This window comes from Vombatus ursinus, unplaced genomic scaffold (genome assembly GCF_900497805.2).
Source record: "Vombatus ursinus unplaced genomic scaffold, bare-nosed wombat genome assembly UNPS02014818.1, whole genome shotgun sequence".
Taxonomy (NCBI): Eukaryota; Metazoa; Chordata; class Mammalia; order Diprotodontia; family Vombatidae; genus Vombatus; species Vombatus ursinus.
In genome coordinates, this window is record NW_020954596.1 from 8014208 (window position 1) to 8041021 (window position 26814).

General features: G+C 39.2%; 1 protein-coding gene across 1 annotated transcript in view; it reads right to left on the reverse strand.

Annotated features, from left to right (window-relative positions):
• Positions 1-26814, reverse strand: part of POLN (DNA polymerase nu) — a 312741-nt gene that overhangs the window by 22516 nt on the left and 263411 nt on the right. Inside the window, exon 20 of the mRNA XM_027836282.1 lies at positions 22618-22696. Coding sequence (XP_027692083.1) covers positions 22618-22696 — 79 coding nt within the window. The remainder of the gene's footprint in view (positions 1-22617; positions 22697-26814) is intronic.

Consider the following 26814-nt stretch of genomic DNA (forward strand, 5'->3'; position numbering starts at 1 on the left):
TTAAGGAAGTATTTTCTTGAGTAATCTTTTGGACTTCCTTTTCCATTTGTTCAGTTTTGCTTTTTAGGGCACTCTTCTCCTCATTGACTTTTTTGACTTCTTTTGCCATTTGGGTTAGGCTATTTTTTAAAGTGTTATTTTCTTCAGTATTTTTTTGGGTCTCCTTTAGCATCACTCTCAGTTTTTCCTCCACTTCTCTTACTTGCTTCTCAAAATCCTTTTTGAGCTCTTCCATGGCCTGGGACCAATTAACATTCATTTTTTAAAAAATTTGAGTTCCAGATTCTCTTCTTCCCCTGGCTCCTTCCTTACCCTTTGAGAAGGCAAGTAATATGATATCAATTATACACATGAAGTCATGCAAAACATATTTCCATATTAGCCATTTTGCAAAAGAAAACACACACACACAAACAAGGAAAATAAAGAAAGTAAAAAAGTATGCTTCAATGTGCACTGAGAGTTTATCAGTTCTCATTCTAGAAGTGTATAGCATTTTTCATCATGGCTCCTTTGGAATTGTCTTGGCTCACTGTCTTGATCAGAGTAGCTAAGTCTTTCACAGTTGGTCATCCTTAAAATATTGCTGTTACTATGTGTAATGTTCTCCTGGTTCTGCTTACTTCACTTTGTAAGAGTTCATATAAGTCTCCATAAGTTTTTCTGAAACCATCCTGCTCATCATTTCTTACAGCACAATTGTATTCTATCACAATCACACACCACAACTTGTTCAGTCACTCTCCAATAGATGGGCATCCTCTCAATTTCTATTTCTTTGCCACCACAAAAAGAGCTTCTATAAAATATTTTTATACAATAGGTCCTTTCCCCCTCCCTCCCCTCTTTCTTAGATCTCTTTGGTGTATAGATCTAGTAGTCTACTGATGGTTAAAGAGTATGAAAAATTTAGTGCCTTTTGGGGTATGCTTTCCAGAACGGCTGGACCAATTCACAGTCCCACCAACAGTGTGGCTGTTTTTCTGCAGCTACTACAACTGTCATTTTCCTTTTTGTCATCTTTTCCAATCTGATAGATGTAAAGTAAAACTTCAGAGTTGTTTTAATTTGCATCTCTCTAATTATTAGTGATTTGGAGCCTTTTTTTTCATGTGGATGTTAATCACTTGGATTTCTTCCTTTGAGAACTGCCTGTTCATATCTTTTGACTTTTATCTATTGGGGAACACCTGTCATTCTTATATATTTAAATTAGTTCCTTATATATCTTGGAAATGAGACTTTTATCAGAGAAACCTGCAGCAAAGACTTTTTTTCCAGTTACTTATTTCTATTCTAATTTTAACTGCATTGATTTTGTTTGTGCAAAAACCTTTTAATTTTATGCAATCAAAATTGTTCATTTTTATCTTCTATGATCCTCTCTATTCCTTGTCTAGAATTGAAATCTTCCTCTGTTCATAGTAACAAAAAGTATTTTCTTTCCTGCTACTCTAATTTATATGATTTTTATATCTAGGCCATGTATCCATTGGAGCTTATTGTGTTTTATAATGTGAGATCTTGGTCTAAACCTAATTTTGTTAGATTCTTTTCACATTTTTCCAGCAGTTTTTATTAAACAGTGAATCCTTAACCCAGTAGTTGGGGTCTTTGAGTTTCTTGAATATTGTCCTGCTATGGTCATTTGCTTCTGCATGCTGTGTATCAAAGCTATTTTCCTGATCAACTTTTCTATTTTTTTAAAGCAGTATCAAATAGTTTTTGTTCAGTCCTCTTTCCACTATACTATTCTATCCTATAACAAATAACTGTGATTGATTTACACTTCCTTTTTTCCCCCAAGAACACAGGGAAGCAGACAATCATAGAGGCATTATAGTGAAAGAAAAAAACACATTATAGTGAAAGAAAAAAAACTTAGAGTGGGGAGACCTGGGATTGAGTCCCTGTCCTGGTGTCCGCTGGATATGTGACCTTCAGTATGGTACTTAACATCTCCGAGTTTTGAAAGGACTGGACAAGGCGCTCTTTAAGGTTTCTTCCTGGCCCCAAAGTCTTTGATTCTATCATAAGCTGTGTATTAATTTGTATGTATTAGACATGGAGGCAATGGGGGAATTCTGGCCCCTCTGCCAGCATGCTGACAAAATTTCATCTACCTTTGGGCAAATGTGGACAATGGAAAAAGGAGGATGACTTCAGATGCAGTACTATGAACAGAATTTTTGAAAGGTCAAGAGAAAGACAGGAACTGAGAGAATGAGAGAAATAATTGCAGCTGAGAGAATCTGTTTCCATGCTGCTGTAGAGGTTAGATTCAGAACAATCAGGAGTTGCCCTGTTATGGCACTAGCTTTTGGGGCACTTTGTCCAATGCCTCATTTCATTGCTGAGGTTTTTCAGAGACAGAAAGGAACATAAGTAGACCCTACAGTGATGTTCTGAGACTCCAGGAGAACAAAGATGCTGAGTCCCAGAGGGAGAGATCCTCGGGTACTAACTGCTTATACAGGCATGATCATGAAAATCACTGAAGTTTTTTCAAAGCACTTTAATATCTGTTAATTGCCTTTGTCCAGCTCACATTTCATAAAATGTGAGGTTTCTTAAAAGACAATGAACTTCAGGGTAGTTTTCTATGATCCCATGATAGGGCTGGGACACTGAAAAGAAGGGAGCTGGGCTCCAATATAAAAGGGTTCTCTGGTTTTGGGATGGCCGAACCTGGAGACCAAATAGACTGTGTAGCCTATATTACGTGTGAATAATGTTTGCTATTTATTAATCTAACTTACACTGAATGTTTAAATTATGCTATTGAGTAAAGATTGAAAAATGAAGTCAAACAAAGAGAAGACAGAGGGTATGAGAGCTAAGCTAGAGACTGAATAAGTCATACTCTGGGATAAGAAGCCAGGATATAACAATGAGGGTGGAGTTACTGGATAACAGTCCAGGTTCTAATGATCAGAATCCAGGTTGCTGGATTTTTTATTCTTGTAACATGTTTTACACTCCCTTTTTTACACTTGTTACACTGATATTTTGTATACAATGAAGTTAGATAAATTTATGTAAAGACACTGACTAATTGTGTAACCACAGGTCACCATATTTCATCTTGTATGTACAATGGGGTAATAATACTTGCCCATTTGACACCTTTGTTATAAGGAAGGCGCTTTTAGCATGTTATATAAATGAGACTTAATATTATTTTTGTTGTCACTGAATCCTTCAGTACTAAGTGGGAGTTTAGGATTTAAAATCTGTATCATATGGTTTAAAGGACATAATGTTAGAACAGGTTTTCTAAGCCTGAACACATCACATGGTAGTTCCTTCCTCTGTAAAATTAGGGAGTTAAACTACATGATATTGAAAATCTTTTTTGGTTCTAAATCCTAGGATCTTAGGAAACTATTATTATTAACAATAACAACAACTCACAATCATATATACATTTTCTTCTGACCGAGCACAGTGTCATGTCAATACCTCCAGGAGTGATGACCTCTTCATCAGTGTGGACACTTTGATGCAGGCTGCAGGCAGCCCTAGCACACCTTAGTGGAAAGTATTCATGAGCTGCCGTGCTCAGACTTATACTTCCTTCTGGTGATAGGCCTCCGCATTGAGTCGGGTCCTCCTCTGACACATAGTGAATTACCAGGCTGTACCAAAAGCCTTCCCCACTTGGTGGGATCTACAGAGCCTGTCCTCCCTTGGAAGAGCCTTCAAGGTTACCTCCATTTCACAATAAGGCAACAAAGGAGGACTGTAGGGGAGAGCATGGCACATAGTATTGTAGGGATGTTATGCAAGAATGTAGCCAAAACCTAGTCTGAGGATGAGAAAGGCTAGAATATGGTCATTCAAGAAGGATCTTCATCATTCAAAAATCCATCAGTTGGTGAATTAGATTCTACTCTTGATCAGAAGGAGACAGAGGAAGACACAAACAAAGAGATGCCATTCCTGACTCTCTCAGTTGTTCATACTCTTCTCTCAGATCATAACGTACTTATTTTGAATATAAATCCTTTATTAACTTGTATGTGAACAAGCTGTTACCTCCCATAGAATGTAAGGGACTATTTAGTTTCTGGCTTTGTATCCTCAGGTCCAAGCACATTGCCTGACACATCATAGGTGCCTATTGATTGAGTTATAGATTGATGTAGTACTTTACAGTTTACAAATCACTTTTCCCACAGCAACTCTGTAAGATAGGTTTAGGTTTTTGTTATTTTTTTTGGAGGTAGGAGGAGATATCTAGATTGGTTATTTTTTCAATGAAAGGGCTCCCTCCACGTGAAAATTCCCTCTACTAATGCAGATCAATAACACACTCACAATTTACAGTTTCAGAAAGTTGCTTGGAGCACACTAAGGTATTAAGTGACTTGATCATGGTCACATTGTTACAGGTAAGAGCCAGGACCTGAACTCAGGTCTTCCCAATTCCAAGATGAGGAAACTGGGGTGAGAGATATTATGACCTTCCCAAGATCACATTGCTACTAAGTAAACTTAACATTGGGCCTCAAATCTGCTTCTCCTGATCTCTTTCATGGTTATGATGAGATAAAATAAAGACCATGTATAAAATGCAGTTAGTTTAGTGTGAAAATCAGAAGGACCAATCAGATTCTATCTTTGAATATTGATCCTATCTTGTGCTGCCACATATATTCTCCTCCATCTTATTGTTTTCCTGGTATTCATCTACGGGAAATTAGATTATATAAGGCATCTATTATTTCATACATGCAGGTGGATATAATTAATCGACATATTTTCATTTTATGAATAGAGGACCCTGAAACTTACTTGTTCCTCTCCCAACTAGACTGAAAATTACTCTTTCCCTCTCCCGACTTGGAAAGCCCTTAAACTTTCCCCCAATTAGAAATCAGATTACTTAATTTTGCTTCCTAGTTTGTAGCCTAGTTGTTTTTGTCATAATTAAGCTTTTGGGACTTATTTGATTGGTTTTTGGGTATACAAAGCTACTGTACTTTGTATTCGGGGTCTTTGGACTAACTAGGGAGTCCACCAACTCATTCTTTTGAATGCCTAGCCAATAACTCATCTATGCTCAGATTGTTTTATTTAGTTATTACTAATTAGCCATTACAGTTATTAGGTGTAACATATGAAAAATGAAACATACATGTGATTTACAATCTAACTTTTTTTTTGTTATAGTTATAGCAGGTCAGCATGTTTGGACTTGTAGAACTGGGATTGTGTACTATCCTCTGTGGACCAAATGCTTGGCTCTTGTAACCTAAAGAAACCATACATCCATCTAGATGGTCATCTCTTCTTTAAAAGCCCAAGACACTTAGACTGTCGGATTTTTTCTTTCACGTTTTTATTTTCCATTCAAAACCTATGGTGTGATGTCTGTATAATGTCACAGTCTTCCCAGGTGAATTATTTTTCAAACAGTTCAAACAGAACAGTGACTTGTGACTTTTTACAGATTTGGGAAAAATGGCTGGGGGAGGAGATTTTCACACTTCTTGAAATTACATTGTGAAATTCAGAACTGCTGTTGTGACTAGGATCTAAGAATAGAGTTCAAATTGTTAGTCACTTACACATCACAACCAGAGGCCCAGTGAAACAGATTAGCATATTTCTAATTGAAAATTGGGGCACAGGAAATAAGGAGAAATGGAAGAAAGATCAGAGGAGTTTGTAGAAGCTGAAAACAGATGGAGGAAAACTAATCATTTTGACTGGAAGGAAATTAATCACTGAATTAGTTTTCTCTCCATTTCTTGAGAGAAACCTGCAAATCCCCGAGCTGCAAGATCTGGCTTTTACTACTGTCAGCGTGCCGAGAATCACAGAATCTCAGAGTGGGAAAGGACCAGGTATCATTCAGCTCTGTCCATATCCACTGTACAGGTATTGTAACAGTGGCCATCTAGTCTCTGCTTGAAGACCTCCAGTGATGGTGAGCTGGCGAGTTTAGAAGGCGACCTCTTTTCTACTTTTGGATGACTTTAATTGTTAGGATGATTCGCCTTACATCAGGTTAAAAGAGGTTAAAAGATCAGTTTAAAAGAGGCCTTGCTATAACATCTACCCATTTTGCTTGTCTCCTCTACGTCACAGTCCTTCAAACATTTGACAGTTATCGTGTCTCCGCTGTCTTTTCTTTTCCAGGCTGGACATCCCCAGTTCCTTCATATGGTCCTTTGTCATGTATAACATAGTCTGCTGATCACTCTCATTTGTTTGCTCTCCAATTTGTTAAAGTCCTTCCTAAAACGTAACTCCCATAACTAAACTTTGTTGTTCAGTTGTTTTCAGCTGTTTCTGACTCTTCATGATCCCATTTGGGGTTTTCTTGGCAAATATACTGGAGTGGTTTGCTATTTCCTTCTCCAGTTCATTTTACAGATGAGGAAACTGAGGCAAACAGGGTTAAGTGACTTGTCCAGGTCACACAGCTAGTAAGTATTTGAGGCCAGATTTGAACTCAGGAAGATAACTCTTCCTGCCTTCAGGCCCAGTACTTTATCCACTGTGCCACCTTGCTGTCCTTCCCTCTAACCGATTGGTACTTGTAGCTAACCACCTGCTCCCCCAATCCCAGTGATCCAGAATCTACGTTTCCAATGGGCGGAAGCCCTGCCTCCTCATTTTTGGCTACCTCTCCCCATACTTTTGTCACTGTCCAGATCAATTCTGTAACTCCTTAGTTCCTTTCCTTCTCTGACCTTCTTTTCTATTGTGAGCTCTGAAACCCTGCTTAGTTATTCCTTCATCCTTGACCTGTTCTTTTCACACTGTTTTTATCTTCTTTAACTCATAGAAACCTGGTTCTCTCTAGAAGACATCGGTTCATTGGTCACCCTCCAAAGTATGGGGTTATTCTTCTCTCATGACCCTAAATACAGTGTGTTTACTAATCCAAGTTGGTATACTTGTTCCCCATTTGATATTTCCAAACATTCTGTCACCATTACTCACAATCTTTCTTTATTTGAGGTTCGTTCTCTCTCTCTCTCTCTCTCTCTCACACACACACACAGACACACACAATTTCAGTTTACATTCTTGTTGCTGTGATTGATGGGTCTCTAGGTTACTCCTTTTTTCTCTCTGTGATTCAATGACACTGGCCTCCTTGCTGTTCCTTGAACAACACTTCTCATCTCTCTAATCTGCATTTTCATTGGCTGTTCCGCATGCCAGCATTTCCCTCCTTATCTCTGCCTCCTGGCTTCCTTCAAATCCCAGCTAAAATCCCACCTTCTATAAGAAGCCAATTCCCCTTCAAGTTAGTGCCGTCTCTCTGTTAAGTATCTCCAATTTATTATGTATAGGGTTTGCTCTTACATAGTTGTTTACATATTGTCTTGACAATTAGACTGTGAACTCCTTGAGAGCAAAGACTGTCTTCTGACTTTTTTTTTGCACTCCTAGTGCCTAGCTTAGTGCCTAGAATAAGACTAAATATTTAATAACTGTTTGTTTGACTGATTGACCTTTCCCTCTGCCTTATTTCTCTTAAATTTATTCTTCTTCTCCATTACAGGCTGAAGCCTCTCTTTCCTTCCCTGTTCTCTTAGGTTTGCCATCCCTGCTCTGAACTCATTTTTCTCTCTTCACAGTTTTGACCCTTAAGTTGACCACTTCAACTAGACACTGTCATACACTCTTAATAGCCTTCCTCCTTTGTCCTATACCTATTCATGGCCTGATAATCCTCTGCCCTGCATTACTCTTCCTACTTTTCCTACTAATATTGCAGACTTGAGAATTGTTGAAGGCAGTCACACGACTCTGCTGAGTCTGCTACAAATTCATGTTATCTAATCTCAAAAGAGCTCTTGCTGCTGTGGAACAAAACAGTTATTCTTCCTTGATCAAATCTGTCCTACTCCCCTCAACAGTTGTTTTTCTTTCCTCCAAATGAAAAGATCACCCCTAACATCTATCTCTCAGCAAATGTCCTCACTTTAGACACTCCTGAGAAAACAGAAGAATCCACCATGAGCTTCTTCTTTCACTCCACACCTCTTACATCTTTATCAATTTTCTCCTTTATCCTCCTTTCTGAGGAAAAGGTGGCCCTTTGTGCCAAGATCAAGGCCCCTACCTCAATCTGTGCTCTTGACCTATCTCACCCCATCCTATCCCATTCTCCTCTCCTCCTATAGTTCTTCTCTCTGTTTCTCCTCTGTTTCTCCCCTACCCCGACCCATTCCTTCTCTACTACTTACAAAACATGCTCAGCTCTATCGTATTCCTTTTTTTCTTTTTTCCTTTTTTTTTTTTTTTTGCTAGGCAATGGGGGTTAAGTGACTTGCTCAGGGTCACATAGCTAGCAAGTGATAAGTGTCTGAGGCTGTATTTGAACTCAGGTCCTCCTGACTCCAGGCCAGTGCTCTATCCACTGCACCACCTAGCTGTCCCTGCTCTATTGTATTCTTAAAAAAACTAATCACTTGAACCTGTAATCTTCTCAAGCTATACTCCCATACCCTTTTCCCCTTTCACTGCCAAACTTCCAGGAAGAATCCTCTATATCTATTGCCTCCATTTCTTTACTCCTTGGACTTTTCCCAACCCCATGTGATCTGGGTTCTAATTTTACCACTTGTTTTCTTCAAGTTTGTCAACAATCTTTTGACTTCTAAGTCTGATGGGTTTTTTCTCAGTCCTTATACTACACAACTTGCCAGCACCTTTTGATACTGGTAATCACCCTCTCCTCTTGAACACTCTCTTTCTGACCTTGGCTTCTGTGACACTGCTTTCACTTGGATCTTCCCCTATCTGTCTGACCAATCCTTCTCTGTCTCTTTTAATGGGCCACTGTCCATCTCCTTCCCCTTTACAGTGGTTGTTCTCCAGGGCTCTGATGTGAGCCTTCTTCTGTCTCTATACTTTCTCCTTTAGTAATTTTATCAGGTCTAGTGAGTTCACATATTATCTCTATGCAGATGACTCTTCAAATCTATATATTAGCTCCAATATTTCTCCTGAACTGCAGTCATGCATCATTAACTGCTTGCTACATACGTACTCTTGAAATGTCAACAAGTATCTTAAACTCTATATGTACACAATGGAACTCATTATCTTCTCCCCTGAACCATCTTCTCCTCCAAACTTGCCTATTTCTGTTGAGGTCATCACCATATTCTCAGTTATTCAAGTTCATAACCACCGAGCTGTCTAGCTATATCTGACTCTTCCCTCTCCCTCATCCTTCATATCTGATCAGTTGCCAAGTCAACAACCAATCAATCAACAAGCATTTATTAAATGCCCACTATGTGTCAGGTACTGGGCTAGGTGCTGCAGATACAAAGATGAAACAATCACTACTTTAAAAGATCTTACATTCTACTGGGGGGACAATAATTAGATATATAAGTAAATACAAAATAAATATAAGGAAAACAAATGCAAGGTAGTTAAATATAAGGGAGACTGGGAGGGAGGACATTACCAGTTGGGGAAGAGAACAAGAAAGATTTCACATAGAAGGTGGTGCTTGTGCTGTGTCTTGAAAGAGGAGAGAAATTCTACGAGGCAACAGCAATGAGGAAATATATTCCATGAATGGGAGACAGCCAGTACAAAGGTACAGAGATTAGAGATGGAGTGCTACATGAGGAACTGAAAGAAGAGTAGCTTGGTTGGACAAAAGAATGTAGGAATAAGAGTAAATGTACAATGAGGTCAGGAAGATGGAATGGGATCAGATTATGAAGATTTTGAAAACCTAAATATGGAGGTGCAGTCAAGAAGGTGGACTAGTAGGAAGAAGTATAGCCTAGTTCACTCACCAAACCTCCTCCAGAAAGATCTAGAAAATGCGCCAGACCCAATTCTGATTGAGAAATCTAAGAAAAAAAATCACAGTCATTTTTCCAGACTGGCATGGCTTAGGGAGACAGAGAGGTCTGCACATGCCAGGGAAAGGGTCTGACCAGGAGTGTATATACCTGGAACTTAGTGCCCATGGATTAAAAAGGGGTGAAAGAGGCAGAGCAGGAAGCACTGGGGTAGAAAAAGATCTAAGGGAATCCTTGCCGTAGTGCAGGGTGTCTCATCTGACAGCTCTGTTGCCCACTGCCCAATTTAAGGTCACAGATCTGGCTGGACTGAGGAAGGGATCTGTAGCTAGGGATGGTGGAAAGAAGCAGTCAGGATTGTGCCCTCTGAGCACTGAGCAAGGAACAAGTTCGGAAATGCACAGTAGCTGCTGGCTCTGATGCCAGGAACAGAGTTAGACTCAGTTCTAGGCTCTAGTACAGGCTGGAACCTGCAGTGGATAGCCATGGCAGGAATCCTAGACCAAAGGGGAGCCTGGAGTTCAGTTGCTCTGAGCCTGTATAACCTCCCACTGGCTGAGTCCAGCAGCGCTCTAGTGAAACTTCAAACTAGGGACAAGCCTACTGATGTATACCTGGGTCAGAAACCGCAGAGCTCAGACTAGGAGGGCATTGATCGTATTATTTTGGGAGCACTGAAGCTTTCAGACCCTCAGCCTGAGTTGGGAAAGTAGTAGAAGGACACAGGAGGATAAAAGCTCAGCCCAGACATTCCCTTCAGATAAGCACAGAGGTCAGCCCTAGCATAACGTCCAAAGTCAAGAAGTAGACTGAAAGAATAAGCAAACAAACAAAAAACCAAAAAGAACTCCACTATAAGGAACTATTAGGGTGACAGGAAAGGTCAATACACAAAACTCAGAAGAAGAAAATGACTCAAAAAAACAAATCAACCAAACAAACAAACAAGCCAAGACTCAAAAGAAAATGCATCTGAGGCATAATTCCAACTAGAATTCAGGGCAGAGATAAAGCAAGAGTTTTTTTAAAAAAGAGCTAAAATTATTTAAAAAACCAAACAAGAGCAGTAGAGGAAAAAATGGGAAAAGAAATGAGAGCTATGGAATCTCTTCCATAGACATGAAAAGAGAATTAACAGTTTGGACAAGAGATACAAAACTTTACCCAAATAATAATTTGCTGAAAATTAAAATTGACCAAATAAAAGTTAATGACTTCATGAGACATCAAGAAATATTAAAATAAAGTCAAAAGAGTAAAAAACCAGAAGAAAATATGAGACATCTAATAGCTAAAGCAACTGACCTAGGAAATAGATTGAGGAGAGCTAATTTAAGAATCATTAGACTACCTAGAAGTCACTACCAGAAAAGAGCCTAGACATCACATTTAAAAAAATCTTAAAAGAAAACTGCACGGGGGGGATAGTGAGGGGTAAGGAATGATGACAGAGTTGAAACCAAGCATAGCAGTAGAAATTGAAAGAATCCATCAGTCGCTTCCTGAAATAAGCACCAAAATGAAAATACCAAGGAAGATTATAGACAAAATCCAGAAGCTCCCAGGTCAGAGAAAAGAAAACCAGAAAGAAACAATTCAAATATTGAGAAGCCAAAGTAATGGTCATACATGATTTACCATTAATAATTATAAAGTAATGCAGAGCTTAGAATATGATATTCCAGAAAGCAAAAGATCTAGCCTTATAATAAAGAATAACTTACTCAGAAAACTCACATATAAAATGATAAAGGGGAAAAAATGGATTTTTAATGAAATAGAGGACTTCCAAGCATTGCTGATCAAAAGACCAGAGCTGAGTAGAAAATATGACATACAAACACAGGAGTCAAGAGAAGCATAAAAAGATAAACATGAGCAAGTGATTTCAAGGAACTAAACAAGTTTAAGTTATTTACATTCTAATATGGGGAGATAATACCTATATCACCTTAGCACTCTATCATCAGCAGGAATCATAGAAGGAGTCTAATTAGATCGAGATTCTGTTACATTTTGGTGATTTTAAAAGCAGAATGGGAAGAGAGTAAAAGAGGAATACACCGGGATGGAGATGAAAGGAAAGGAACAATGAGGAAAATTATCTCACATAAATGGGGTGTGCAAGTAGAAGTCTGTACAATAAAGAAATGGGATTGGCGGGGAAAAGCAGGAAACAATCTTATCTGAACTCATCAAAGGAAGGAAGAATATACATACACATATAAATACAGTTGAGTACAGAAATATATTTTATACAACAGGAAATCAGAAGAGAAAGGGGTTAAAGAAAGGAGGGACAGAATAAGAAGGAAGGTACATTAAGAGAGGGATTAGTCAGAGCAAAACAAACTCTTAAAGAAGGGTGGAAAATAAAGAGAAAGTATAAGAGAAAGGAGGGAAATACACAGCGGCCATAATTCTGAATGTGAACGTGATGAAACTTACCCATAAATGGAAGAGGATACCAGAATGGATTAGAAACCAGAATTCAACAATATGTTGCTTACAAGAAACACACTTGGAACAGAAATACATATAGAGTTGAAATACGGGACTGGAACAGAATCTATTATGTTTAAACTGAAGTAAAAAAGGCAGGGGTAGCAATCACAATTTTAGACAAAGCAAAAGCAAAAATGGACCTAATTAAAACAGAAAAACAGGGAACCTACATTTTGCTGAAAGATACCATAGACAATGAATTAATCAGTACTAAACATACATGTACCAAATGCTATAGCATCTAAATTCTTCAAATTTAAATGAGTTTTAGTAGGATACAAACAGTAGAACTGTAACAGTGGGGGACCTCAATTCTCTCAGACCTAGAGAAATCTAATCAAAAAATAAACAAAAAAGAATTTAAGGAAATTAATAGAATTTTAGACATCTAGAAAGGAGTATAACTATTTCTTCACTGTGCCTAGACTGTGCATGTGCACTGTAACAAAAATTGACTGTGTATTAGGGCATATAAACCTCACAAACAAGTACAGAAAATAAAAAAATACTAAATGCCTCTCTTGCTAGGCATAATATAAGAAGATTATTTCCAATAAAGGGCCTTTGAAACAAAGACTAAAAATTAATTGGAAATGAAATAACTTAATCTTAAAGAATGAGTGAGTCAAAGAACATAGCATAGAAATAATAATTTCATTAGAGATAATGACAATAATGAGCCAACATAGCAAAGTTTATGAGATGAAGTTGAAGTAGTAATTTTGGGGAATATCTATACCAAACACTTTTATCAATAAAAGAGAGAAATAGCAGATTAACAAAATGGGCATGGAACAAGAAAACCTAGAAAATTGACAAATGCTGTCCGTCTTCCTATACATTAGCTTCCCTCCATGCATTCGAAGATCCATCTAAACTGGACCACACAATGTTTTTACCCCTCACCTTTGCATCGACTGTCTCTCATGCTAGGAGTGCACTCCCCCTTTACATATGCCTCTTACAACTGCTGGCTTCCTTTAAGCCTCAGATTTTGCCTTTCAGCACCCGGACTTCTGAGTTCCCTCTAGATGTCAATGCCTTCCTCTCTAAGGCAATCTTCCTTCTATGCTGGACTAATCTTGTATCTAGTGATTCACATGTTGGGGGGCAACTGGAAAGTGGAGTGGTCCACAGAATAAATGAGCTGAGACTTGGGTTATGTAAATCTTCAGGCTATTATGCTTTCTGTTGTAATAGGAGTTGACCAGGATTTTAATGTGAATGTCAACCATGACTATATAGTGAATTTGGTGGAAAATTTTGCAGGATGGTTTTCACCTCATCTTTAAGGCTTCCTTATCACAGTTAAATATTTGTGAGAGATAACTCATCTTGAAAGATGTCATTTTCTCCCTTCTCCATTTTAAATTTATGATTTATTTATTTTTAACATTCATTTTTTAAACTTCGAGTTCCGAATTCTCTCCCTCTCTTTCCTCCCCCACTTAGTGAGAAAACAAGATATGCAGTATCAATTATACATATAAAATTATGCAAAATATTTCCATATTAGCCATGCTGCAAAAAAGTAATTAAAATAAAGAAAACGAAAAAATTATGCTCCAATCTGCACTTATAACTCCATCAGTTCTTTCTCTGAAGGTGGATAGCATTTTTCATCATAAACCCTTTGGGACTGTCTTAGATCATTGTATTGATCAGAATAGCTAAGTCATTCAGAGCTGATCACTGTACACTATTGCTGTTACTGTGTACAACGTTCTCCTGGTTTTACTCACTTCACTCTGACGGTGCCATTTTCTTTAATTACTTCCTCTATGTGGTACGTGTCTGAATTGAATTGTTCAGTTTGAAGAAGACAAGACTTTGTGGCAACAAGATGGTTCTCTTCAAGCATTTAAAGAGCCGTCACAGGGAAGAGGGATTTTTGGTTCGGTCCCAGAGGACAGAACTAGGAGAAATACAGAGAAGTTGCAAAGAGGCAGATTTTAGCTTGATGTAAGGGAAAAACTTCCTAATGATCGGAGCTCTCCAGGGATGGAACAAACGGCCACAGGACGTGACCATGGGCCAAAGATGGAGTAAAGGAATTGCTTTGCCAGTATGAGTTAGACTAGGTGACCCCTGAGGTCTGTTTCAACTTCTGTGAACTGCAATCTCAGGCATGCCTAAATCATGGATTTTCCTGTTATGGTTCCAGACATTTCCCTAGCACCACAGCCACTGTGTGTTGTCCCTGTTGTGGCTGCCTTGTTTCCCCACAGAGGTCTGCAGTTCACAATGGAAGGTTTCCAGCTAGGATGATCACGTGGCTAGGAGTGATCAAGATGCCCCCAAGAGATTGACCTGCAAGATTCTCGGCATCTTTGAGTGCCTGCATCCCTCAGCAGGTAGGGACCTGTTCTGCCTTTTCTCCCAGAAGCTCTGGGCTATGCAGAATGCTGTAGAAATTTCCCAAACTGCATGTGAGCTCTTTCAGGCCTATGTGATAGGAAAAGCCAAGCTGCGCAGATACTGGACATCAAACTCCGATCCATCTTACATGTAGACCATTGTGTTTTTTTCCCAGACTTATCGGGTCATAACACTTAGAGCTGGATGGGACCTCAGAAGCTATCCAGTCCAACAACTGAGGCCTAGAGAGAAGTTAAGCGACTTATTATACAGCATGACACAGTGGAAGGATGTTGGGTTTGGAGTCAGCAAACCTTGGTTCAGATCTCAGTCCTGACACTTGTTAGCCATGTGACTTTGGCCGGGTCACTTCACCTGTCAAGGAGGGGCTGCACTGGATGGATTCTGAGGCCCCTTCTAATTCTTAGATCTAGGATTCTAGGACATAGGTAGTAAGCAGCAGAACCCGGTGGGATTTGAACCCAGGACCTCGGACTCAGACCAACTGCTCTTTCCATTATGGCATGCAGCCAAGCACAGGAGGTAGAGCAGCTGCTGACCTCAAGCACAGGTAATTCTCATAGGGAAGTAAAAACTGTTGTATTTTTAGTTTTATGAAGATTTTATCAAGTTGACTTTCATTCTCATCTTTAATGATTGAACTAATTTGTTTTTTATGAGGAAAGGAAAATTCTATTCCTGAGGTTTAATAAAAGATTTTGTTTACATTCTATTCTTTCAGTGATGACTGATTAGAAAAAGACATTTTATTTTTAACTTAAGGTATAGCTGAGTCTCAGTTTTTCAAAATTATAGAAGGGAATTTAAAACAGATGATATTTATTGGAAATAATCTGACTCTCAGGTCCCTTTCAGCATCCAGAGTGCTGGATTGGAAATCAGAGGACCTGGGTTTGAATCCCAGCTCTGCAACGTACTACCTGTGTGACCTTGGGCAAGTCCCTTGTTGCTTAAACTCTCTGGGCCTCAGTTTTCTCATCTGTGAAACGAGAGACAAGATTATCTCTACGGTCCCTTGCAACTCTAAATTCTATGAGATGCTAGGGAACTCTAAAATATGGTCAAATTTTTAAATGTCCAATAATAACTATTTGGAAAAAAACCTCAAATGTATAAACACATCTACGAATTGAAAAACATCCATTTAGTGAGTTTCTCTTGTCGTTACAGTCTATATTAACTAAGTAAAGGGGGTAAGGGATAGCACCGGAGCCAAACGTTACAAATTGTAGTGATGTTGGTGATGTCATTCTCTGGTGGTTAAAATATCACTGTTCTATCTCCGTTCAAGCAGGAGATTAGGTTAGAGAGTTGGAGTATATAACTTTTAGGCATTTTCCCCTCTCTGCAAAGGAAAACGAAACCTTTGGAAATCTGCCATCTCCTCATCTCAGGGTTTTTGTGGATTTCCAAGAGCTCACACTCAGCACTGTCTAATCCCACTCCGCATCTCAGGTCCTTAATGGGCACGGGCAGTGCAGTGGAAAGAGCCCTGGGCTTGGAGTCACAGGACCAAGGTGTGAGTTCTGGCTCGGCCTCTCTCCCTATAAAAGGCTGGCTAAGCAAGTCCCTTCCCCTCTTTTAGGGTTCTGTTTCCTCCTCTGGAAAATGAGGGGTCAGACTCAATGATTTCTGAGGTCCCTTCCAGCTCTGGACACTAGGCTGTCATGGTCAGCCCTCAATCATCTCCCTCACAGAGAGATCAGCCCATTTATCATTAGTTTTACAGGTTAAGACTCAGCTATCGAGCACTTCCAGATGAAGCAAGTCATGAGAAGATTTAAGTCATAGGCTGAGGATTTGTCTAAAAGTGCCCTAGCAAAGTCGACACTAATTAGAGACTTGTCTTCACGGATGGAAAATTTCCAGTCATGCAATTAGAATCATCTGAATGTAGAATGAAATTTCCAATAAGTCTAAGGTTCCCAGTGAATCTTATCTGTTAAAGTGAAAGCGATCCCCAGCACCTCACCAGCCTCAGGGCTGAGATTTTCAGCTTAAGTAGCCTAAGCTGCCAACACCACTAGCTAAGATTTCATTTTGGCTCTGTTCTGGAAACACTACTCATCGCAACTAGGTCATAAGAAACCCATCTAAGCATCCAGGGAGTTTCATAGAGGTGCCAGTTTGGGAAGATGGAGCAGAGATTTGTGAGGTGTAGAAAGCATCCTGACCCTGGAATCAAAAGGCCAAGGTATGAACCTCAGTTCAGCCACGTCCTTGTGGTCTGTGATCTGGACAGGTCACTGCCCCTCTTTGGGCCTTAGTTTTCTCATCTGTAAAATGAGTAGATTCAAATAGAAGGCTTTGAAGGTCCCTCCCAGCTTCAAATCAATGGTCTTATGATCCCATGACTAGAAGATCACCAGTTTCTCTTGCAGCTTACACATTTGGTGATTCTCAAAAGTTGATCTTCCCCTGCATTTAGCATGTAATGATGGATCAGATTATATCTTTGGTCTATCGCCACAGTGGGCTGGTAGGTGAGCTTTTCATGATGGCCTTGTGCACCATTCAAGTTAATAACTTGGGTCGCAGGCATGCTTAGAACACCACAGGATTCAGATCTGTAAGGTAGCGGGGTCAAACTCAAATAGAAATGGATTTCTGAGGGCTGCCTATTGACTTAGAAAACCATGAATTAAATGAACATTATCATTGAATGATTAATGATCATAATTAATGATTACTATTAATGACTGAATGATTATCAACGAATTAAACAGTATTGTATTTTTATTTTTGTTAACTATTTCCCAATTATATTTTAATCTGGTTCACAATTGACACCTCTGCTGTAGGAGAACTTGAAGAGCATCTCAACTAATGCTCTCATTTTACAGATAAAGAAACTGAGGCTCAGAAAGGGATCACACAGCTAGTAACTTGGATGTGTTAAAAATAAAATTCTTTGTTCAAGCTTTTGTCCTGATTAACAAGGCAAAACTCAGGAAAGAAAATTAAAAGGAGCTTATTAAAATATGTCTTATTAAAATATATTTTCTTCTGTAAGTTTTTGGATCTCTTTTTTCAATTGGTTGACTTTTCTTTTCATAATTTTCTTGATTTTCTTGCATTACTCTTATTTTTTGCCTTAATTTTTCCTCAACCTCTCTTCCTTGATTTTTAAAGTACTTTTTAAGCTCTTTCAAGAACTCTTTTTGGGCTCGTGACCATTTGACATTTTTTTCTTGAAGTAGAAGTAGCTGTTTTGACTTCACTGTCTTCTTCTGAGTTTGAATCCAGATCTTCTCTATCACCATAGTAACTATCCATGGTCAGGTTCTTTCTCTTTTGCTTACACTTTTTTTAAGCGGCTTATTTCTCAGCTGTTAACTTTGTGTTAGACTTGGGCTGTTGCCCTGAGGTGTGAGGATTAATGTCTCAGGCTTCAGGTTTTTTGTGCTTTTGTTTTCTGAGCTCTATTTGGGGCCCTGACCTCAAGTACTCCTCTCTGCCGCCAGGACATGACCAGGGCCGCCATTGTCACTACAAACACTCTTACTCCCTGTGGTTTCTCCTGCAGCTGAAAGCTTCAGCTCACCCCTCTGCCCTGGAACCAAAACTAAGGACTCCACTCTCCTGAGACTGACCACAGCCAACAGGGCCCTCATCCCTTTGCAACCTCATTAAGCTCACTCCTCCTCACCCACAGTCACAGCCTGGGACCATGTCTGGTCAGAGTACTGGAGACCTATGTCCTGCATCAGCCAGCAGAGGGCTATGCAATCTCTCCTTGATCAATTGCCAGATTCCCTACATGGGCAAAATTTCCAGATTCTGAGGCTACCACCTATATAGCTGCCCCCAGAGCTTGTTGTTTGTTGATTCAGGGGTATTTGCCTGGGGGGGGTATCTTCACTTCAATCAGGTCAGACCTGGGAGGTTAAGTCTTTTCTAATGTCCTCCCAAGTTGCCTTAGGCTGGACAACTGCTTTACCTGACTTAATTATTTTTTTGCCACTTTCAAATTTACTTTGAGGCATTATTTTAAATTATTTGTGGGGGAATGTGGGAAAGCCAAGTTATTTCCTGCTTTATTCAGCCATATTCCCAGAATCTTCTTTTTACTTTCATTAGAGACAAAATTTGAATTCAGATCCTTTGACTCCAAATACAACACTGCTTTATTCAAGTTTTTAATAATAACACTATATATTTTCATATGCTATTTTCAGAATTTTTATTTCAGAGTCGTGGACAAAAATAGCTGCTACAGATAAGGGAGGAAACTGTCCCATGACCAAATAACTAAAGGCCCCCTCACCTGGGGAGAAAATTTAATTGGTTTGTAAATGCCTTTTGCAGATCACTTCTATCACACATATAACTCAAGTAGTTAATGCTAAAAAACTTAAGAAGAGCCCATGATCTTTGTCTACTTGCTGAAGGGTACTCAGACCAATATACTATTTGTCAACCTGACATTAACAGTAGAAAGATTTTTCTTTTTAAAGAATTTAATGTTATGATCTACTGTCTTTCTAAGGCATGTATGTACAGGAGAACTTGCCAAGACTTGTCGTACCTGATGGCTGCTACCCACTTCTGAGTCATATGGACATAAATGATCCTTCCAGAAAGCTTGGGTTTGAATCCTACCTATGTGACCTTGGGCAAGTCACTTAAGTCTTTACTAGTAAAAGAAAAGCTAGCTATGGCAATAAGAGAAGAAAAAGAAATTGAAGGAATTAGAATAGGCAATAAGGAAACAAAACTACCATTCTTTGCAGATGATATGATAGTATGCTTAGAGAACTCTAGAGAATCAACTACAAAACTAGTTGAAACAATTAACAACTTCACAGGATACAAAATTAACCCACATAAATTTTCAGTTTTTCTATATATTAGCAACAACACCAAGCAGGAAGAGATAGAAAGAGAAATGCCCTTTGAAATTACGGCAGACAATATAAAATACTAAGGAATCTACCTGCTAAGACAAACCAAGGAACTATAAGAACACAATTACAAAACACTTTTCACATAAATGAAATCAGATCTAAACAACTGGAGAAATATTAGTTGCTCATGGGTAGCTGAGCCAATATAATAAAAATGACAATTCTACCTAAGTTAATTTACTTATTCAATGCCATACCAATCAAACGACCAAAGAATTACTTTATAGAGGTAGATAAAATAGTAACAAAATAAATCTAGAAGAATAAAAGGTCAAGAACATCAAGGGAATCAATGAAAAAAAAGTGAAGGAAGGTAACCCAGCAGTTCCAGATTTCAAACTATATTACATAGCAGTAATCATCAAAACAATCTGGTACTGGATAAGAAATAGAGTGGTAGATCAGTGGAATAGATTAGGTACACAATATATGGTAGTAAATGATATAGTAATCCGGTAATCTAGTGCTTGATAAATGCAAAGATTCAAGCTTTTGGGACAAGAACTTATCATTTAACAAAAATTCCTGGGAAAACTGGAAAGCAGTTTGACAGAAACCAGGCATAAACCAACATCTCACACCACATAACAAGATAAGATCAAAACAAATAAGTGAATTAGACATAAATTAGAGTGATAGCATAAGTAAATTAGGGAAGCACGGAAAAATTTACCTGTCAGATCTATGGATAAGGGAAGAGTTTATGACTAAACAACAGATAGAGGGGATTATGAGAAGTAAAATAGATAATTTTGTTTACATGAAGCTAAAAAAGCTTTTGCACAAGCAAAATTAATGCAGCCAAAATTAGAAGGAAAACAAGAAACTGGGAGAAAATTTTTGCAGCAAGTTTCTCTGATAAAGACCTCGTTTCTCAAATACATAGAGAACTGATTCAAATTTATAAGAATATGGGTCATTCCCAATTGATAAACGGCCAAAGGATATGAAAAGGCAGTTTTGAGAAGAAGAAATCAAAGCTATCAATAGTCACATAAAAATGTTATAAATCACTATTGATTAAAGAAATGAAAATTAAAACAACTTTGAAGTACCACCCCACACCTATCAGAATGGCTAATATGACAGAAAAGAAAAATGACAAATTTGGGAGGGGATGTGGAAAAATTGGGACACTAATGTACTGCTGGTACAGTTGTGAACTGATCTATCCATTTTGGAGAGCAATTTGGAACCGTGCGCAAAGGGCAATAAAACTGTGCATACCCTTTGATCCAGCAATACCACTTTGAGGTCTGTATCCCAAAGAGACCAAAGATAAGGCAAAGGAATCAATCTGTGCAAAAATGTTTATAGCAACTCTTTTTGCAGTGGCAAAGAAGTTGAAATTGAGGGGATACTCATTAATTGGAGAATGGCTGAACAAGTTATGGTATGATTGTGATGGAATACTATTGTGCTATAAGAAATTATGAGCAAGATGGTTTCAGAAAAACCTGGGGAGACTTGCATGAACTCATGCAAAGTGAAATGAGAAGAATCAGGGGAACATTGTATATAGTAACAGCAATATTGTATTATGATCAACTGGGAAAGATTTAGCAACTCTGATCAAGACAACGATCCAAGACAATTCAAAAGACCCACGATGAAAAATGCTATAAACCTCCAGAGAGAGAACCGAATGCATATCGAAGCATACTTTAAAAAAACTTTATTTTTATTGTTTTATTTTGTTTGTATTTTCTTTTGCAACATGGCTAATAAGGAAATATGTTTTGCATGACTTCACGTGTATAATCAAAATTAAATTGCTTCCCTTCTCAAGGAGGGGGAAGGGCAGAAGGAAGGGAGGACATGTGGAACTCAAAATTTTAAAATGATTAAAAAATTCTTCTGTGTATAATTGGAAAATATTTAATGCAACAAAGAAAAATAAATTAAGAAAAAAAGGAAAAAAAAATCTCAGTTGGCTGGTGAATTCTCTGTGCCTCTATATCACTCTCTCTGGAGAGCTTCCTTTTTCACTACTCAAAAGACACTTTGTGTCTTCAGAATTTCATTCTTGAAAGTTTTTCCACCCAAGCTGACTTCCTAGAATTTAGTCCATGGGAACCTAATTCCTTTGAATCCTTTAAATATACTTTTCCCAAATCTATGATGCCTGTTACACTACGCCTAGTTTTGCCTTAGGAGCCAGCATTTGGGCTTGTGTCAGTGATGACTACGATGATTTTTAAAGTTGAGATTTCAAAACTAGGCACAAAGGACACATTTAAAAATACAGCTGATAGCAGTTTAAGCTTCTGCTTACAAAAGCTGTACAGATCACGGATGACAGATTATATATGCATACAGTCAGTCACACAAAACTCAGTTAAAGAAAAGGCTAAAACAATATTTGGGAAGTTAAAGCAATGACAAAATAGCTGAGATTTATGCAGTGCTTCTTCAAAGTTTACAAAACAGAGCGCTTTGCATATTTAATTTATGTTCCTGGAAAGAATGAATGAATGCAAAGTACTTTTTGTTCATGCTCACATAAGATCACAATTTGCCCCATGAAAAAAATAGTACAAGGATTATTATCCCTATTACAGATGAGTACACTGATGCTAAGAGAGGTCATAGATCATAGGATCATAACTCTAGAGCTCAGACAGACCTTGGAGCTCATCCAGTACAATCATCTCATTTTACATCTAAGGGACTTGTCCAAGGTCACACAGATATTAAGTGGCAGAGCTGGGATTCAGATACAGCTCCGGTGACTCTAAGTTCAGTATTCTTACCGCTGTTCTGCTTTGGTTAAGGAGTTACAGCAAAGGTGCTTCAGGAGCTTGTTTTCTTATCAGAAATAGTTAAATATTAAATAGGGGCAGCTAGGTGGCGCAGTGGATAGCGCACTGGCCCTGGAGTCAGGAGGACCTGAGTTCAAATCCAACCTCAGACACATAATACTTCACTAGCTGTGTGACTCTGGGCAACTCACTTAAACCCAATTGCCTCACCAAAAAGAAGAAAGAAAGAAAGAAATAGCTAAATAAATGTTCGGGTCATTAACTAACCTGGCTGTCAGCTTTGGAGAAGTGGCTATGGAAGCAAATATCTTGATCATGGCCATTTTGCAGAGGTCAGCAGCAGAACCTAAAAAGGGAAGAACATCCTGTTTGGTTTGTTTGTTTGTTTGTTTGTTTGTGTTTTTATCAGTGAAGGAAAGAAGTGCACCTCACTGACCATCAGTCTCTTCGAGCTCCTTCCTCACCTCACCCTTATGGCTGAGTCCAACACGACTCCCAGACCAGTCCAGACCATTTATTCCTGGACCCTTGTAGTCTACAGGTCTTTCCTTCCAGCTGACATAGTGTTCTGTTAAGTTAGGGCGCGTTATCCACTCCTGTCTCCTAAGCATCTTTCCTAGATTATGAACATAGCCTTTGCGTGTACCTTTCCTTAACAGATTTTCAGAGACAATCTGCTTTGTGTTGCTTTCTGTACAATGCTGCAGGCCCATTTTTCTTAGTAATAGCTGCTTTAAGTTAGCTGAGAAAAGGATAGTGTCTCTTTCTGTCTCTTTCTTTATGACAGTGGAAAGCCCTTATTATCTTGCATATCCTCTCCGGAAGGCCTTGCTGAAGCTTTTCCTGATACCTTAACTCTAGTGGGAAGTGCACACTGGCTGGTGTATGCTATCTTGGGCCAAAGGTCTATTGTTTACTGATGTGATGATGCTATTTTTATTTATATCATATGTAGTGGGTTCCCTTCCCCCTCCTCCCTTTTTTGGAGTGGTCTAAGTCACCAGTCCTGATGCTGATGTGGAAATCTGAACGTGTGCAAGTATATTCTGCCTGCTTCTGCCACTTGTCGTTGGTTTGAGTCTGTTCAAGTAGTTGTTCACTATAACTCCGTGGGAACACTATACTGCTGCCTCTCAGGTCTCTTTCTTTCTTGTTTCAAAGCCTGGACTATTCTAAGTTGCATCCAGGAGAGTTAGGTGGGGGACGGGTGCAAGCTTTACCCCCACCTAGCCCCATAGAGCCAGAAACCTAGGAAAGCCGATATACCTGAGGTGGGGTTACCTTTCTTTTTTTATGTTTCCTTTTCCAATGAAGTAACTGAGTAGCACCAAATCCAGATGACCTTGTGAATTTTAGAAGATCATGAGGTCCTAGACAGCCAGTGAGGCAGCAGCTTCAGTGCCCACAAAAGTGGCAAACTGATGCTAGAGCAGCAGCAGGAAAGGGCTAGTGTCAAAAGTATAGTAAGCATTGGAGAGTATGGAGTCACCAGAAGAGTTCATAGCTCACACTTGGATTTTGATAGGATGGTATAGTAGAGGTGAAACAAGAAGTGGTTAGTTAACAGAGCTGCCAAGTAATACTATGTCTTGACGAGCTTAGATTATAACTTGGCTATGAGTTTCTGAATCCTGTTTAAACTACTCTACAATGGGATTATTCTCTTATGCTTATCATTGCTTTCTGTGGGGGGGAAAAAAGATCAATCTTGTACCTGATTCATATGATGCCAACTGGGTACCTCTTTTACTGTCTCTTCCCTTTTGGGAAATCCTGGACTATCGTCCCAAACAGAGCTGTCCCTGGAGTAGCTGCGGTTGTGGTGAAAAGCAAATGAATGTGAGAATTGGGAAACCTATTGAGAAGTCAGGCAACTTCAGGGCAATGAACTCTGAGCAAATGTTGAGGGAAGGTAAAAGACAAAGACTGGCAGAAGTTGCCAGCCTGTGACTTAAGCAAAGCTAAAGCTCCTCCGTTTGACATAGACTAATACAATGAGGATTTAGAACTGGAAGACATCTTATATTATAAGAGAGGAAACTTGGGCCCAGAGGAGTTAAGTGCTCAAGGTCCAGTGCTTGGAGCCATCCTTGAAATACTGTGTTCATTCCACAATATCATATTTCTAACAACTTTCTAACAACTCATTGTCCTTCTTAACCTTACAGGCAGAGGAGAAAGCAGAGGAAATTGGACTCTAGATAAGTTGGTTTTATTGTATGCCATCAAATCAGTACCACCTTACTTTCCGAAAAATCATAGCAGTCAATTCCCTGATGGTTTCTTCCACTCACCATCTCTGTGACTTCCCAGCCCCAAACCCCCTTCCCTGATCACCACTACCCTATGTGATATCTTCCCATATTAGAATGTAAGCTTCTTGAGGGAAAGGACTATATTGCTTTTGTATTGGTATCTCAGTGTCTGGCACATAGTATTTAATAACTACATTCCATTAAAGCATTCACAGGAGTGACTACAAAATAATGTGAATTTTTTTTTTTACAGCAAGACTTATCTATCCAAATGAACATTCTCTCTTTCAAGATATCATAGAATCTCAGAACTGCAAGGGACCGCAGAGTCCTGAGTCTGTAACTTAACAGGACTTATCCCTAATGAGGAGTTATCCAACCTCTGCTACAAATCCTCTAGTGAAGGAGAAACCTGCTCCCTCCCCATTCTGCTTTTCAGAGAGTCACAGAATCAAAGAGTGGGAAGGGATCTCAGAAGTCATATACAAACCATAACTGGCTAGGAGTATTCTCTCTATTATCATTGACAAGTGACCACTGCACATCCACAAGAAGACCTCTAGTGATCAAGACTTCCAAGCATTCTCCTCTGGGACAGCTTCTGTTATTAGAATCTTTTTCCTTTTATTGAGTTGAAATCTCTCTTCCTGCCGTCACTCATGCCTTCTGCTTATGCCTCTGGGACTACACGAGATGCTTGTGATTATTTTCTCTCTTGCACATAATGGCTTTTCAGTATTTAAAGACCACTCTCACCACCAGAACAGATCGCACAATGTAGCACTTTATTTTAAAGTGCTTTCCTCACAGCAACTGGGGGTGCGGGGGCAGGGAGAAGGAGTTGGTCACGTGTCAGTCTGATGAGCTCCATGGGACAGAACTGAGGTGCAGAGAGAGGGAGTAGCTCGTCCAAAGTCACATAAGTAGCAAGTAGAAGAGCCGGGTCTCCCGACTCCTAAACCCAGCGGCGCTCTTGCCACCGCACCACATTGTTCCACAAACTATTATAGGTCTACTTCGTAAAATATCATTCACAGTGTTGCCTTCTCATCTTGCTCTTTGAGTGGCAGTGTGGTGTAGTGAAAAGAGCCCTGACCTTGCAGTCAGGAAGCCTGGGTTTGAATCTTCCCACTACTACTATGGGGCAATGAGAATGCCCCAGAACCTCTCAAAGCCTCAGTCTCCTGAGCTATAAAATGGAGATAAGAATAAATATTTGTATTACTTTCCTCACAAGGATGTTTTAGGAAAAGCATTTTGTAAACCTTGAGGTGTTATATAAATGAGAGTTATTATTTCTCTTCAGAAGTCAAACCTTTAATTGGAAGATTCATGTAAGTATAACTTGTACAACCAAGTCCTGTGGTTTCTTGCCCAGGGCTTCCCACTCCCTGGCAATGCTTTCTTCTGGTGGTAGCCTTTGTCCCCTAATGAACCAACTATAATGGGTGGCACTTCATGGATTCGGTAAGTCTTCACAGGTTTTCTGTCATGTTGTGGATACGTCCTTTCCAGGAAGATGACCCTTCACCTCATCGGTCACATGCCCCTTTGTCACCCAGCACCAACACAGCACTTGTCCCCTTTGGGTAATAACTGCCAGCATTTGTGGCCGTCCCTTGTTGTTCTAAGGAACACAGGAAACTGCTTCCTCTTCAAGAAGTCTGCAGCCCTTGGTGAGAATACTTTCATTCCTGTTGTATAGCTCCCAAGTTTTTCTTCTTCCTCTTCCCTTTGTAACTTTTACTAAGCAGACTCATGACACTGGCTTCAACTCCCTTTTCCTTACAACACTTTCATTCTTAGCTTTCTTGAATTATTTTTTTTTCTATCCTAGAAAGTCTTCATCTTTCCTAATATGTCAATGGAGAGGGGAATTCTGCAAGGCCTTTTATCTCGTCAAGTAAAAAGATCAGTTTGACAGGAAAATAATAAATGTTGGAGAAGATGTGGGAAAATTGGAACACTAATGCATTGTTGGTGGAGTTGTGACTGATCCAAACATTTTGGAGAGCAACTTGGAACTATGCCCAAAGGGTTATAAAAATGTGCATACCCTTTGACCCAGCAACAGCACTTCTAGGTCTGTATTCCAAAGAGATCATAACAACAGGAAAAGGACCCAGGTGTACAAAAATATTTACAGCAGCTTTTATTGTGGTGGCCAAGAATTGGAAATTGAGGGGATGCCCATCAATTGGGGAATGGC